The sequence below is a fragment of the Pristiophorus japonicus genome, unplaced genomic scaffold (genome assembly GCF_044704955.1).
Source record: "Pristiophorus japonicus isolate sPriJap1 unplaced genomic scaffold, sPriJap1.hap1 HAP1_SCAFFOLD_1568, whole genome shotgun sequence".
Classification (NCBI taxonomy): Eukaryota; Metazoa; Chordata; class Chondrichthyes; family Pristiophoridae; genus Pristiophorus; species Pristiophorus japonicus.
The window spans coordinates 2501-18510 of record NW_027251245.1 but is presented as its reverse complement, the minus strand read 5'-3'; the positions used below and the strand labels follow the sequence as shown (position 1 = coordinate 18510).

Genomic DNA, 16010 nt, shown 5'->3' with positions numbered 1-16010 from the left:
GTTTTTGGTGGGGGGGAGGGGGAGGAGTGTGGTTGTGGGGGTTGTGAGGGGGAAGGAGGGTGCACGGACCCTAATGAAGTTGTAACAAAAATAAATGTTGGTGTGTGGGGGAAGGGAGGGGGTGTGGTACCGTTGGGGTAGGGAAGAGGATAAGAACATGAGAAACAGGAGCAGGAGTCGGCCATTCGGCCCCTCGAGCCTGTTCCGCCATTTAATATGATCATGGCTGATCTGATCATGGACTCAGCTCCACTTCCCCGGCCGCTTCCCTTATTCACTTATCGATTAAGAAACTGTCTATTTCTGTCTTAAATATATTCAATGTCCCGGCCTCCACAGCTCTCTGAGGCAGCGAATTCCACAGATTTACAACCCTCAGAGAAAAAATTTCTCATCTCAGTTTAAATGGGCGGCCCCTTATTCTAAGACCATGCCCCCTAGTTCTAGTCTCCCCCATCAGTGGAAACATCCTCTCTGCATCCACCTTGTCAAGCCCCCTCATAATCTGACACGTTTCGATAAGATCACCTCTCATTCTTCTGAATTCCAATGAGTAAAGGCCCAACCTCCTCAACCTTTCCTCATAAGTCAACCCCCTCATCTCCAGAATCAACCGAGTGAACCTTCTCTGAACTGTCTCCAAAGCAAGTATATCCTTTCGTAAATACGGAGAGCAAAACTGCACGCAGTACTCCAGGTGTGGCCTCACCAATACCCTGTATAACTGTAGGATCTGTGATGCCTACGGCAGTTGAATATCCTACTTTGTGCTCAGGCCGAAGGAATCGGCACTTGAGCTTTTTTCCAAAGCTAAGTCGTCGTGGGGGGGGCAGTTGGGGGTTGCGAGAAAATGAAGCGGGTGCAGGGTAGCGCTATGGGGTCAGGGGTCCCGACCCTCACCGACACCCTGTCAGAGCTGACACACTGTACTTCCATATAGCTGCTTTAAAGAACATTTTTATAGGCTGATTTATTTTCGGAATGTGTGACTTCCCCTTTAAATCTTCCCCGGAGCCCTTAAAGGAGCCTCAGGGGCCCTAAGGTGGGGCTCCAGAGCTCATTGGCTGCAGTTTTTGCTGAATCTAAAGCTAGAAACGGCACCCCCTTTCACTTCACCATCAGCAGTTGCTGGAGGTCCCTGCCTCCCCTTTAAAGGCTCAGGTGAGCTGTGGGCACTTGCATGGCCCTGGCTGAGTGGGGTGCAGCGGTCTCTCTGCAGCGTCTGGTGTGTGTGCACCTCCCGGCCCAACTCTCGCTCTCTCTCTCAGCATGGAGCCCGGGCCCGGAATATCAAAAATGGAGCCTGCTGCAGCCGATGTGGCCCTAGGTTCCCTGAGACACAGCCTGCAGCAGCAGCCTGTCCCTCGTCCTCGCTCAGCACCCAGGATTAAAGAGGAGAGGCCGGACCGAGGTAAGGCTGGGGGAGGGGGCACGTTTCGGAGACCACAGAGGCAGGGGAGCGGGGGAGGGGGCTTCTATTGGGGGCCCCCGCAGAGCCGAGACAAAGGGTGTTTGTTCACCGTGCAGGCTCGGTGACTGCCATAGACTGGCAGGCAGCACCATCTGATGGACAGAGCCGCAATGGCAGGTAGTGGAGGGGGAGGGGGGAGAGAGAGAAAGAGGGAGGGAGGGACGGGGAGAGAGAGGGAGGGAGGGGGAGAGGGAGGGAGGGGGAGAGAGGGAGGGAGGGGGAGAGAGGGAGGGAGGGGGAGAGAGAGGGAGGGAGGGGGGGGAGAGAGAGGGAGGGAGGGGGGGAGAGAGAGGGAGGGAGGGGGGGAGAGAGAGGGAGGGAGGGGGGGAGAGAGAGGGAGCGGAGGGGGAAAGAGAGGGAGGGAAGGGGAGGGGGAGAGAAAGGGGGAAGGGAAGGGGAGGGGCAGAGAGAGAGGGAGGGAAGGGCAGAGAGGGAGGGGAGGGGGAGCGGGAGTGGAGGGGGGAGAGGGAGGGAAGGGTGAGAGAGAGGGAAGGGGGCAGGGGAGGGAGATAGAGGGGGGAGAAGGAGAGAGGGGGGAGGGAGAGGTGGGGGAAGGGGGAGAGAGAGGATGGGGAAGGGGGAGAGAGAGGGAGGGGGAAGGGGGGAGAGAGAGGGAGAGAGGAGGAGAGGGAGAGAGCGGGATGGTGAGTGGGGGGAGAGAGGGAGGGTGAGTGGGGGATGGAGGGTGAGTGGAGGAGAGAGAGAGAGGGAGGGTGAGTGGGGGGGGTAGAGAGGGAGGATGAGAGAGAGAGGGTGATTGGGGGGGGAGAGAGAGGGGATGAGTGGGGGGGAGAGCGAGGGTGATTGAGGGAGAGAGGGAGGGTGAGGGAGAGAGAGGGGAGTGTGAGAGGGAGGGGAGGGTGAGGGAGGTGTGGGGAGTGAGGGAGAGGTGTGGGGAGTGAGGGAGAGGTGTGGGGAGCGAGGGAGAGATGTGGGGAGCGAGGGAGAGATGTGGGGAGCGAGGGAGGGAAGGGGAGAGGGAGGGAAAGAGTGAGAGTGGGGAGGGAGGGAGAGAGTGAGGGAGGGAGAGAGAGAGAGAGGGACTGGGCATTACATTTGAGGTTTTCTAATCTGCTGGGACCTCCCCAGAATCCAGGAAATTTTGGTAATTACAACTAATGCATCCACTATCCCTAGGCTGCAGGCCATCAGATCCAGTGACTTGTCCGCCTTTAGTCCCATTATTTTACCGAGTACTACTTCTTTAGTGATAGTGATTGTTTTAAGTTCCTCCCTCCCTATAGCTCTTTGATTATCCATTGGGATGTTTTTAGTGAAGACCGATACAAAATATTTGTTCAACGTCTCTGCCATTTCCCTGTTCCCCATTATTAATTCCCCAATCTCATCCTCTAGGGACCAACATTTACTTTAGTCACTCTCTTCCTTTTTATATACCTCTAGAAACTCTATCTGTATTTATATGTTTTGCTAGTTTACTCTCATAATCTATCTTCACTCTATTATTTTTTTAGTTGTCCTTTGCTGTTTTTTTTTAAAAAGTTTCCCAATACACACTAATCTTGACCACTTTGTATGTCAACGTTTTCAATTTGATCCCACCCTTTACTTCCTTAGTTAACCACGGATGGTTATCCCTTCTCTTACAGTCTTTCCTTCTCACTGGAATATATTTTTGTTGCGAGTTATGAAATATCTCCTTAATTGTCTGCCACTGCTCATCAACCGTCTTACACTTTAATCTATTTTCCAAGTCCACTTTAGCCAACTCTGCCTTCATATCTTTGTTGTCTCCTTTATTTAAGCTCAGGACACTGGTTTGAGATCCAACTTTCTCACTGTCCAACTGAATTTGAATTTTAACCATGCTATGATCAATCTTTCCTAGAGGATCCTTTACTAGATCATTTATTAATCCTGTCTCATTACACAGTACCAGATCCAAGATAGCCTGCTCCCTGGTTGGTTCCAGGGAGCTTTACTCTGTATCTAACCCTGTGCTGTACCTGCCCTGGGAGTGTTTGATGGGACAGTGTAAAGGGAGCTTTACTCTGTATCTAACCCCGTGCTGTACCTGCCCTGGGAGTGTTTGATGGGGCAGTGTAAAGGGAGCTTTACTCTGTATCTAACCCCGTGTGGTACCTGTCCTGGGAGTGTTTGATGAAACAGTGTGGAGGGAGCTTTTCTCTGTATCTAACCCCGTGTTGTGCCTGCCCTGGGAGTGTTTGATGGGGACAGTGTAAAGGGAGCTTTATTCTGTATCGAACCCCATGCTGTACCTGCCCTGGGAGTGTTTGATGAGACAATGTAAAGAGAGCTTTACTCTGTATCTAACCCCGTGTTGTATCTGCCCTGGGAGTGTTTGATGAGACAGTGTAGAGGGAGCTTTACTCAGTATCTAACCCCGTGTGGTACCTGTCCTGGGAGTGTTTGATGGGACAGTGTAGAGGGAGTATTTTTTTATTTGTTCCTGGGATGTGGGCGTCGCTGGCAAATATTGCCCATCCCTAATTGCCCCTTGAGAAGGTGGTGGTGAGCCGCTTTCTTAACCCGCTGCAGTCCGTGTGGTGAAGGTGCTCCCACAGTGCTGTTAGGGAGGGAGTTCCAGGATTGTGACCCAGCGACAATGAAGGAACGGCCGATATATTTCCAAGTCAGGATGGTGTGTGACGTGGTGTTCCCATGCACCTGCTGCCCTTGTCCTTCTCGGTGGTAGAGGTCGTGGGTTTGGGAGGTGCTGCCGAAGAAGCCTTGGCGAGTTGCTGCAGTGCATCTTGTAGATGGTACACACTGCAGCCACGGTGCGCCGGTGGTGGAGGGAGTGAGTGTTGAAGGTGGTGGGTAGCGTGCCGATCAAGCGGGCTGCTTTGTCTTGGATGGTGTTCAGCTTCTCGAGTGTTGGAGCTGCACCCATCCAGGCAAGTGGGGAGTATTCCATCACACTCCTGACTTGTGCCGTGTAGATGGTGGAAAGGCTTTGGGCAGTCAGGAGGTGAGACACTCACCGCAGAATACCCAGCCTCTGACCTGCTCTTGTAGCCACAGTATTTATGTGACTGGTCCGGTTAAGTTTCTGGTCAATGGTGATGGTGGGGGATTCGGTGATGGTAATGCTGTTGAAAGACAAGATTAGACTCTCTCTTGTTGGAGCTAGTCATTGCCTGACGCAAATGTTACTTGCCAATGATCAACCCAAACCTGAATGTTGTCCAGGTCTTGCTGCATGTGGGCATGGAGTGCTTCATTATCTGAGGAGTTGTGAATGGAACTGAACACTGTGCAATCATCAGCAAACATCCCCACTTCTGACCTTATGATGGAAGGTCATTGGTGAAGCAGCTGAAGATGGTTGGGCCTAGGACACTGCCCTGTGGTACTCCTGCAGTGATGTCCCGGGGATGTGATGATTGGCAACCATCTTCCTTTGTGTTGGGTATGATCTCGGCCAGTGGAGAGTCATTCACCCGATTCCCATTGACCAGTTTTACTGGGGCTCCTTGATGCCACACTTGATGTCAAGGGCAGTCACTCAGCTGAGGAATTCAGCTCTTTTGTCCATGTTTGGACCAAGGTTATAATCAGTTCCTGGCAGAACCCAATCTGAGCATTGGTGAGCAGGTCATTGGCAAGTGTCACCTGATAGCACTGTCGATAACACCTTCCAACACTTTGCTGATGATTGAGAGTAGACTGATGGGGGCAGTAAATGGCCAGATTGGATTTGTCCCGATTTTTATGGAAAAGACATACCTGGGCAGCTTTCTACATTGTCGGGTGGATGCCAGTGTTATAGGTATACTAGAACAGCTTGGCTAGAGGCGCAGCTAGTTCTGGAGCACGTGTCTTCAGCACAACAGCCGGGATGTTATCGGGGCCCATAGTCTTTGCTGTATCCAGTCGCTCAGCCGTTTCTTGATATCACGTGGGGTGAATCAAATTGGCTGAAGACAGGCTTCTGTGATGGTGGGGACCTCAGGAGGAGGCCGATATGGATCATCCACTCGGCACTTCTGGCTGAAGATGGTTGCAAACGCTTCAGACTTGTCTTTTGCACTCGCGTGCTGGGCTCCGCCATCATTGAGGATGGGGATATTCATGGAGCCTCCTCCTCCTCCTGTTGGTTGTTTAATGGTCGACTGCCATTCACAACTGGATGTGGCAGAATGCAGAGCTTTGATCTGATCTGTTGACTGTGGGATCGCTTAACCTTGTCTATACCATGCTACTTCTGTTTACCATTCATGTAGTCCTGTGTCGCAGCTTCCCCAGGTTGGCACCTCATTTGTAGGTGCTGCTCCTGGCATGCTCTTCTGCACTCCTCATTGAACCAGGGTTGGTCCCTGGCTTGATGGTAATGGTAGAATGAGGGATATGCCGGGCCATGAAGTTACAGATTGTGGTGGAATACAATTCTGCTGCTGCTAATAGCCCACAGCGCCTCATGGATGCCTAGTTTTGAGCTGCTGGATCTGTTCTGAATCTATCCCATTTAGCACGGTGGTAGTGCCACACAACACGACGGAGGGTATAGAAACATAGAAAATAGGTGCAGGAGCAGGCCATTCAGCCCTTCTAGCCTGCACCGCCATTCAACGAGTTCATGGCTGAACATGAAACTTCAGTACCCACTTCCTGCTTTCACGCCATACCCCTTGATCCCCCGAGTAGTAAGGACTTCATCTAACTCCCTTTTGAATATATTTAGTGAATTGGCCTCAACTACTTCCTGTGGTAGAGAATTCCACAGGTTCACCACTCTCTGGGTGAAGAAGTTTCTCCTTATCTCGGTCCTAAATGGCTTACCCCTTATCCTTAGACTGTGACCCCTGGTTCTGGATTTCCCCAACATTGGGAACATTCTTCCTGCATCCAACCTGTCCAAACCCGTCAGAATTTTAAACGTTTCTATGAGGTCCCCTCTCACTCTTCTGAACTCCAGTGAATACAAGCCCAGTTGATTCAGTCTTTCTTGATAGGTCAGTCCCACCATCCCGGGAATCAGTCTGGTGAATCTTCGCTGCACTCCCTCAACAGCAAGTATGTCCTTCCTCAAGTTAGGAGACCAAAACTGTACACAATACTCCAGGTGTGGCCTCACCAAGGCCCTGTACAACTGTAGCAACACCTCCCTGCCCCTGTACTCAAATCCCCTCGCTATGAAGGCCAACATGCCATTTGCTTTCTTAACCGCCTGCTGTACCTGCATGCCAACCTTCAATGACTGATGTACCATGACACCCAGGTCTCGTTGCACCTTCCCTTTTCCTAATCTGTCACCATTCAGATAATAGTCTGTCTCTCTGTTTTTACCACCAAAGTGGATAACCTCACATTTATCCACATTATACTTCATCTGCCACGCATTTGCCCACTCACCTAACCTATCCAAGTCACTCTGTAGCCTCATAGCATCCTCCTCGCAGCTCACACTGCCACCCAACTTAGTGTCATCCGCAAATTTGGTGTCCTCAGTGTGAAGATGACTTTGTCTCCACAGTGACTGTGTGGTGGTCACTGCTACCAATGCTGTCATGGACAGGTGCATCTGCGACAGGTAGATTGGGGAGGACGAGGTCAAGTAGGTTTTTCCATCGTGTTGGTTCTCTCACCACCTGCCGCAGGCCCAGTCTGCCAGCTATGTCATTCAGGACTCGGTCAGTAGTGGTGCTACCGAGCCACTCTTGGTGATGGACATTGAAGTCCTTCACCCAGACTACATTCTGTGCCCTTCCTTATTCCAAGTGGTGTTCAACCTGGAGGAGCACTGATCATCAGCTGAGGGAGGGCGGTAGGTGGTAATCAGCAGGAGCTTTCCTTGCCCGTGTTTCACCTGAAGCCATGAGACTTCATGGGGTTCAGAGTCAATGTTGAGAGCTCCCAGGGCCACTCCCTCCCGACTGTATACCACTGTGCCTCCACCTCAGGTGGGACAGGAAATACCCAGGGATAATGGAGGAGGAGTCTGGGACATTGGCTGAAAGGTATAATTCTGAGAGTGTGACTCTGTCAGGCAATTGCTGTACTAGTCTGTGGGACAGCAAACCCAATTTTGGATGTTTGATGGGACGGTGTAGAGTAATTGTTTGATGTGATGGTGCAGGGGGAGTGTTTGGTGCGACAGCTTGATGGGACGGTGTAGGGGGGAGAGTTTGACGGGATACAAGAACATAAGAAATAGGATCAGGAGTAGACCATACGACCCCTCGAGCCTGCTCCGCCATTCAATAAGATCATGGCTGATCCGATCATGGACTCAGCTTCACTTCCCCGCCCACTCCCCATAACCCCTTATTCCCTTATCGGTTAAGAAATTGTCTATCTCTGTCTTAAATTTATTCAAAGTCCCGGCTTCCACAGCTCTCTGGGGCTGCGAATTCCACAGATTTACAACCCTCAGAGAAGAAATTCCTCCTCAGCTCAGTTTTAAATGGGCGACCCCTTATTCTAAGACCATGCCTCCTAGTTGTAGTCTCCCCCATCAGTGGAACATTTTCTCTGCATCCACCTTGTCAAGCCCCCTCATAATCTTATACGTTTCAATAAGATCACCTCTCAATCTTCTGAATTCCAATGTAGAGGCCCAACCTCCTCAACCTTTCCTCAAAAGTCAACCCCCTCATCTTCGGAATCAACCGAGTGAACCTTCTCTGAACTGCCTCCAAAGCAAATATATCCTTTTGTAAATATGGAAACCAAAACTGCACGCAGTACTCCAGGTGTGGCCTCACCAATACCCTGTATAACTAGCAAGACTTCCCTGCTTTTATACTCCATCCCCTTTGCAATAAAGGCCAAGATACCATTGGCCTTCCTGATCACTTGCTGTACCTGCATCCTATCCTTTTGTGTTTCATGCACAAGTACCCCCAGGTCCCGCTGTACTGCGGCACTTTGCCATCTTTCTCCATTTAAATAATAATTTGCTGTTTGATTTTTTTCTGCCAAAGTGCATGACCTCACACTTTCCAACATTATACCCCATCAGCCAAATTTTTGCCCACTCACTTAGCCTGTCGATGTCCTTTTGTAGATTGTGTGTCCTCCTCACACATTGTTTTTTCTCCCATCTTTGTATCGTTAGCAAACTTGGCTACGTTACACTCGGTCCCTTCTTCCAAGTCGTTAATATAAATTGTAAATAGTTGGGGTCCCAGCACTGATCCCTGCGGCACCCCACTAGTTACTGATTGCCAACCCGCTTATGAACCATTTATCCCGACTCTCTGTTTTCTGTTAGTTAGCCAATCCTCTATCCATACTAATATATTACCCACAACCCAGTGAACTTTTATCTTGTGCAGTAACCTTTTATGTGGCAGCTTGTCAAAGGGACGGTGTAGGGGAAGAGTTTGATGGGACGGTGTAGGGGAAGTGTTTGATGGGACGGTGTTGAGGGAGTGCTTGTAGGGACAGTTTAGGGGGAGTGTTTGACAGGACGGTGTAGAGAAAGTGTTTGATGGGAGTGTTGGGAGAGTGCTTGATGGGACGGTGTAGAGGGAGAGTTTGATGGGACGGTACAGGGGGAGTGTTTTACGGGACGGTGTAGGTGGAGTGTTTGACGGGACGGTGTCGGGGGAGAGTTTGACGGGACCGTGTCGGGGGAGAGTTTGACGGGAACGTGTCGGGGGAGAGTTTGACGGGACGGTGTACGGGGAGAGTTTCATGGGACGGTATAGGGAGAAAGTCTTTGATGGGACGGTGTAGGGGGAGTGTTTGACGGGACGGTGTCGGGGGAGAGTTTGACGGGACCGTGTACGGGGAGAGTTTGATGGGACGGTGTACGGGGAGTGTTTGATCGGACGGTGTCGGGGGAGTGTTTGATGGAACGGTGTAGGGGGAGTGGCGATGGGACGGTGTACGGGGAGTGTTTGAAAGGACGGTGTCGGGGGAGAGTTTGACGGGACGGTGTAGGGGAGAGTCTTTGATGGGACGGTGTAGGGGGAGAGGCGATGGGACGGTGTACGGGAGAGGTGATGTGGCGGTGTAGGGGGAGAGGCGATGGGACAGTGTACGGGGAGAGGCGATGGGACGGTGTACGGGGAGAGGCGATGGGACGGTGTAGGGGGAGAGTCTTTGATGGGACGGTACAGGGGGAGAGTTTGAGGGGACGGTGTCGGGGGAGAGTTTGAGGGGACGGTGTCGGGGGAGAGTTTGAGGGGACGGTGTCGGGGGAGTGTTTGAGAGGACGGTGTACGGGGAGTGTTTGATGGGACGGTGTACGGGGAGTGTTTGATGGGACGGTGTAGGGGGAGTTTGACAGGACGGTGTCGTGGGAGAGTTTGACGGGACGGTGTTGGGAGTTTGATTGCACGGTGTAGGGGGAAGAGTTTGAGGGGACGGAGTAGGGGGAGAGTCTTTGATGGGACGGTGTAGGGGGAGAGTTTGATTGCATGGTGTAGGGGGAGTGTTTGATGGGACGGTGTATTGGGAGAGTCTTTGATGGGACGGTGTTGGGGGAGAGTTTGAGGGGACGATGTCGGGGGGAGAGTTTGAGGGGACGGAGTAGGGGGACTGTTTGATGGGACGGTGTAGGTGGAGAGTTGGATGGGACGGTGGAGGGGGGAGTGTTGGATGGGACGGTGTAGGGGGAGTGTTTGATGGGACGGTGTAGGTGGAGAGTTTGAGGGGACGGTGTAGGGGGAGAGTTTGATGGGACGGTGTAGGGGAGAGTTGGATGGGACGGTGCAGGGGGAGAGGCGATGGGACGGTGTACGGGGAGAGGCGATGGGACGGTGTACGGGGAGAGGCGATGGGACGGTGTAGGGGGAGAGTCTTTGATGGGACGGTGTCGGGGGAGAGTTTGAGGGGACGGTGTCGGGGGAGAGTTTGAGGGGACGGTGTCGGGGGAGAGTTTGAGGGGACGGTGTACGGGGAGTGTTTGATGGGACGGTGTACGGGGAGTGTTTGATGGGACGGTGTAGGGGGAGTGTTTGATGGGACCGTGTCAGGGGAGAGTCTTTGATGGGACAGTGTAGGGGGAGAGTTTGACAGGACGGTGTTGGGAGTTTGATTACACGGTGTAGGGGGAAGAGTTTGAGGGGACGGAGTAGGAGGAGAGTCTTTGATGGGACGGTGTAGGGGGAAGAGTTTGATTGCATGGTGTAGGGGGAGTGTTTGATGGGACGGTGTATTGGGAGAGTCTTTGATGGGACGGTGTAAGGGGAGAGGCGATGGGACGGTGTAGGGGGAGAGTCTTTGATGGGACAGTTTAGGAGGAGAGTCTTTGATGGGACGGTGTTGGGGGAGAGTTTGAGGGGACGATGTCGGGGGGAGAGTTTGAGGGGACGGAGTAGGGGGACTGTTTGATGGGACGGTGTAGGTGGAGAGTTGGATGGGACGGTGGAGGGGGGAGTGTTGGATGGGACGGTGTAGGGGGAGTGTTGGATGGGACGGTGTAGGGTGAGTGTTGGATGGGACGGTGTAGGGGGAGAGTTGGATGGGACGGTGTAGGGGGAGTGTTTGATGGGACGGTGTACGGAGAGTGTTTGATGGGACGGTGTAGGGGGAGAGTTTGATGGGACGGTGTAGGGGGAGAGTTTGATGGGACGGTGTACGGAGAGTGTTTGATGGGACGGTGTAGGGGGAGAGTTTGATGGGACGGTGTACGGAGAGTGTTTGATGGGACGGTGTAGGGGGAGTGTTTGATGGGACGGTGTAGGGGGAGAGTTTGATGGGACGGTGTACGGAGAGTGTTTGATGGGACGGTGTAGGGGGAGAGTTTGATGGGACGGTGTACGGAGAGTGTTTGATGGGACGGTGTAGGGGGAGAGTTTGATGGGACGGTGTAGGAGGAGTGTTGGATGGGACGGTGTAGGGGGAGTGTTTGATGGGACGGTGTACGGAGAGTGTTTGATGGGACGGTGTAGGGGGAGAGTTTGATGGGACGGTGTAGGGGGAGAGTTTGATGGGACGGTGTAGGGGGAGTTTGATGGGACGGTGTTGGGGGCGTGTTTGATGGGACGGTATAGGGGGAGTGTTTGATGGGACCGTGTCAGGGGAGAGTTTGACGGGACGGTGTAGGGGAGAGTCTTTGATGGGACGGTGTAGGGGGTGAGGCGATGGGACGGTGTAGGGGGAGAGTCTTTGATGGGACGGTGTAGGGGGAGAGTTTGATGGGACGGTGTAGGGGGTGAGGCGATGGGACGGTGTAGGGGGAGAGTCTTTGATGGGACGGTGTAGGGGGAGAGTTTGATGGGACGGTGTCGGGGGAGTGTTTGATGGGACGGTGTAGGGGGAGAGTTTGATGGGACGGTGTCGGGGGAGTGTTTGATGGGACGGTGTAGGGGGAGAGTTTGATGGGACGGTGTAGGGGGAGAGTTTGATGGGACGGTGTCGGGGGAGTGTTTGATGGGACGGTGTAGGGGGAGAGTTTGATGGGACGGTGTCGGGGGAGTGTTTGATGGGACGGTATAGGGGGAGTGTTTGATGGGACCGTGTCAGGGGAGAGTTTGACGGGACGGTGTAGGGGAGAGTCTTTGATGGGACGGTGTAGGGGGAGAGGCGATGGGACGGTGTACAGGGAGTGTTTGATGGGACGGTGTAGGGGGAGAGTTTGATGGGACGGTGTATAGGGAGTGTTTGATGGGACGGTGTAGGGGGAGAGTTTGATGAGACGGTGTACGGAGAGTGTTTGATGGGACGGTGTAGGGGGAGAGTTTGATGGGATGGTGTAGGGGGAGTGTTTGATGGGACGGTGTAGGGGGAGTGTTTAATGAGACGGTGTCGGGGGAGAGTTTGAGGGGACGGAGTAGGGGGAGTGATTGATGGGACGGTGTAGGTGGAGTTTGATGGGACGGTGTAGGGGGAGGGTTTGATGGGACGGTGTAGGGGGAGTGTTTAATGGGACGGTGTAGGGGGAGTGTTTGATGGGACGGTGTAGGGGGAGTGTTTGATTGCACGGTGTAGGGTGAGAGTTTGATGGGACAGTGTAGGGGGAGAGTTTGATGGGACGGTGTCGGGGGGGGGGGGAGTTTGACGGGACGGTGTAGAGGGAGTGTTTGATGGGACGGTGTCGGGGGAGAGTTTGATTGCACGGTGTAGGGGGAGAGTTTGACGGGACGGTGTGAGGGGAGAGTTTGACGGGACGGTGTAGGGGGAGAGTTTGATGTGACTGTGTCGGGGGAGAGTTTGATTGCACGGTGTAGGGGGAGAGTTTGACGGGACGGTGTGAGGGGAGAGTTTGACGGGACGGTGTAGGGGGAGAGTTTGATGTGACTGTGTCGGGGGAGAGTTTGATTGCACGGTGTCGGGGGAGTGTTTGATGGGACGGTGTAGAGGGTGAGTTTGACGGGACTGTGTAGTGGGAGTGTTTGATGAGACGGTGTAGTGGGAGTGTTTGATGGGACGGTGTAGAGGGTGAGTTTGACGGGACTGTGTAGTGGGAGTGTTTGATGGGACGGTGTAGTGGGAGTGTTTGATGAGACGGTGTAGTGGGAGTGTTTGATGAGACGGTGTCGTGGGAGTGTTTGATGGGACAGTGTAGAGGGTGAGTTTGACGGGACTGTGTAGTGGGAGTGTTTGATGGGACGGTGTAGGTCACGGTTACATTGGGGGATTGTGACGATGTTCTATTTCCTTGCCGTAGAAGATGAAGCTGTTTCGAATTGTGAGGGTTACGGACTGGCTGGGATCGCCCCAGAGGTCGGGATCGCCCCAGAGGTCGGGATCGCCCCCGAGGCCGGGCCTTTGACTACAGCAGAAGCCACAGAACCGGCGAACGGGCTGACCCGCAGGAGCCGGCTGTCTGGCAGGGATCACCGGCGCTATTACCAGGAGCGCTGGAAGATGGAGTACCTGATGGACTATGATTGCCGGCGGCACGGCCTGGTGTGCATGGTGTGTGGCAGCGCGCTCGCCACCCTGAAGCTCAGCACCATCAAGCGGCACATTCTGCAGAAGCACCAGGACTCCATGCTCCTCACTCGCACCGAGAAGGAGGTGGTCATCGCGACCTGGATCCAGCATCTGCTGCGCCACAGTTACCCACAGGAGGAACCAACTACCCCAGTGCCCAAGCAGGAAGCCAAGCAGGTGGACCTTGGCCCAGGTATGTCTTACACCACCCGGACAGGAATGGCCTTCCAACCCCAACAGCCCCCCAGTCTCTTGTGTGTGTTGTTGCTCGACCTCCAAGCCCAGTTACCTGCGGTCTCACCCTATGAACAGGAGGCCAGTCAGCCCCTCTAGCCTGTTTCTCCATTCAATCAGATCATCAGCTCTGTCTATCAACTCCATTTCCCACTTTTTACCTACTGTTTACAGCACCGGAACAGGCCATTCAGCCCAACTGCTCCACACCAGCCCCCTCCCACCCCTCTCCATCTCCATCTCCCCCCCCCCCCCCATCACCCCATCCTTCTATCCCTCTCTCCCCCGTGTGTTTATCCAGCTTCCCCTTAAATACATCGATACTATTCACCTCAACCCCTCCCTGTGGCAGCGAGTTCCACATTCTCACCGCTCTCTGGGTAAAGAAGTTTCTCCTGAATTCCCCGTTGGGTTTATCAGTGACTGTCTGATATTGATGGCCCCTAGTTCTGGTTTCCCTCACAAGGGGAAACATCTTCTCTACCTTATCGAACCCCTTCATAACTCCACAGCCCGCTCTTTTCTAAAGAATCCCCAGCCTGTTCAATCCTTCCTGATAGTTAGAACCTCTCAGTTCTGGTATCATGATAGTAAATCCACTGCCACTATATCCTTTATATAATATGGAGACCAGAGTTGTGCACAGCACTCCAAGTGTGGTCTAACCAAGGTGCGATACAAATTTAACATTACTTCCCTGCTTTCCAATTCTAGCCCTGTAGAAATTAAGCCCAGTGCTGGGTGTGCTCTTTTATCATGGCCTTTTTAAGGGAACTCAAGGGAACACAAACCAAGAAATGTGCAGAATGTGCCTGTGCGTCTGTCTGTGTCTCTGTCTCACTCTCGCTGTCTGTCTCACTCTCTGTCACTGTGATGTTGATAGTTTGACTCTGACTCTCTGTCTCACTCTCTCTCTCTCTCTCTGTCACTGTGATGTTGATGGTTTGAATCTGACTCTGTGTCTCTCTCTCTGTCTGTCTGTCTCACACTCTCTGTCTCACACTCTCTGTCTCACACTCTCTGTCTCACACTCTCTGTCTCACACTCTCTGTCTCACACTCTCTGTCTCACACTCTCTGTCTCACACTCTCTGTCTCACACTCTCTGTCTCACACTCTCTGTCTCACACTCTCTGTCTCACACTCTCTGTCTCACACTCTCTGTCTCACACTCTCTGTCTCACACTCTCTGTCTCACACTCTCTGTCTCACACTCTCTGTCTCACACTCTCTGTCTCACACTCTCTGTCTCACACTCTCTGTCTCACACTCTCTGTCTCACACTCTCTGTCTCACACTCTCTGTCTCACACTCTCTGTCTCACACTCTCTGTCTCACACTCTCTGTCTCACACTCTCTGTCTCACACTCTCTGTCTCACACTCTCTGTCTCACACTCTCTGTCTCACACTCTCTGTCTCACACTCTCTGTCTCACACTCTCTGTCTCACACTCTCTGTCTCACACTCTCTGTCTCACACTCTCTGTCTCACACTCTCTGTCTCACACTCTCTGTCTCACACTCTCTGTCTCACACTCTCTGTCTCACACTCTCTGTCTCACACTCTCTGTCTCACACTCTCTGTCTCACACTCTCTGTCTCACACTCTCTGTCTCACACTCTCTGTCTCACACTCTCTGTCTCACACTCTCTGTCTCACACTCTCTGTCTCACACTCTCTGTCTCACACTCTCTGTCTCACACTCTCTGTCTCACACTCTCTGTCTCACACTCTCTGTCTCACACTCTCTGTCTCACACTCTCTGTCTCACACTCTCTGTCTCACACTCTCTGTCTCACACTCTCTGTCTCACACTCTCTGTCTCACACTCTCTGTCTCACACTCTCTGTCTCACACTCTCTGTCTCACACTCTCTGTCTCACACTCTCTGTCTCACACTCTCTGTCTCACACTCTCTGTCTCACACTCTCTGTCTCACACTCTCTGTCTCACACTCTCTGTCTCACACTCTCTGTCTCACACTCTCTGTCTCACACTCTCTGTCTCACACTCTCTGTCTCACACTCTCTGTCTCACACTCTCTGTCTCACACTCTCTGTCTCACACTCTCTGTCTCACACTCTCTGTCTCACACTCTCTGTCTCACACTCTCTGTCTCACACTCTCTGTCTCACACTCTCTGTCTCACACTCTCTGTCTCACACTCTCTGTCTCACACTCTCTGTCTCACACTCTCTGTCTCACACTCTCTGTCTCACACTCTCTGTCTCACACTCTCTGTCTCACACTCTCTGTCTCACACTCTCTGTCTCACACTCTCTGTCTCACACTCTCTGTCTCACACTCTCTGTCTCACACTCTCTGTCTCACACTCTCTGTCTCACACTCTCTGTCTCACACTCTCTGTCTCACACTCTCTGTCTCACACTCTCTGTCTCACACTCTCTGTCTCACACTCTCTGTCTCACACTCTCTGTCTCACACTCTCTGTCTCACACTCTCTGTCTCACACTCTCTGTCTCACACTCTC

General features: G+C 52.8%; 1 protein-coding gene across 1 annotated transcript in view; it reads left to right on the top strand.

Moving 5' to 3' along the window:
- Positions 1-1135: 1135 nt before the first annotated feature.
- LOC139243019 (zinc finger translocation-associated protein-like) overlaps positions 1136-16010 on the top strand; it is a gene marked incomplete at its 3' end in the record, with an annotated part of 17369 nt that continues 2494 nt past the window's right edge. The window contains exons 1-2 of the mRNA XM_070870607.1: positions 1136-1411; positions 13017-13478. Coding sequence (XP_070726708.1) covers positions 1270-1411; positions 13017-13478 — 604 coding nt within the window. The remainder of the gene's footprint in view (positions 1412-13016; positions 13479-16010) is intronic.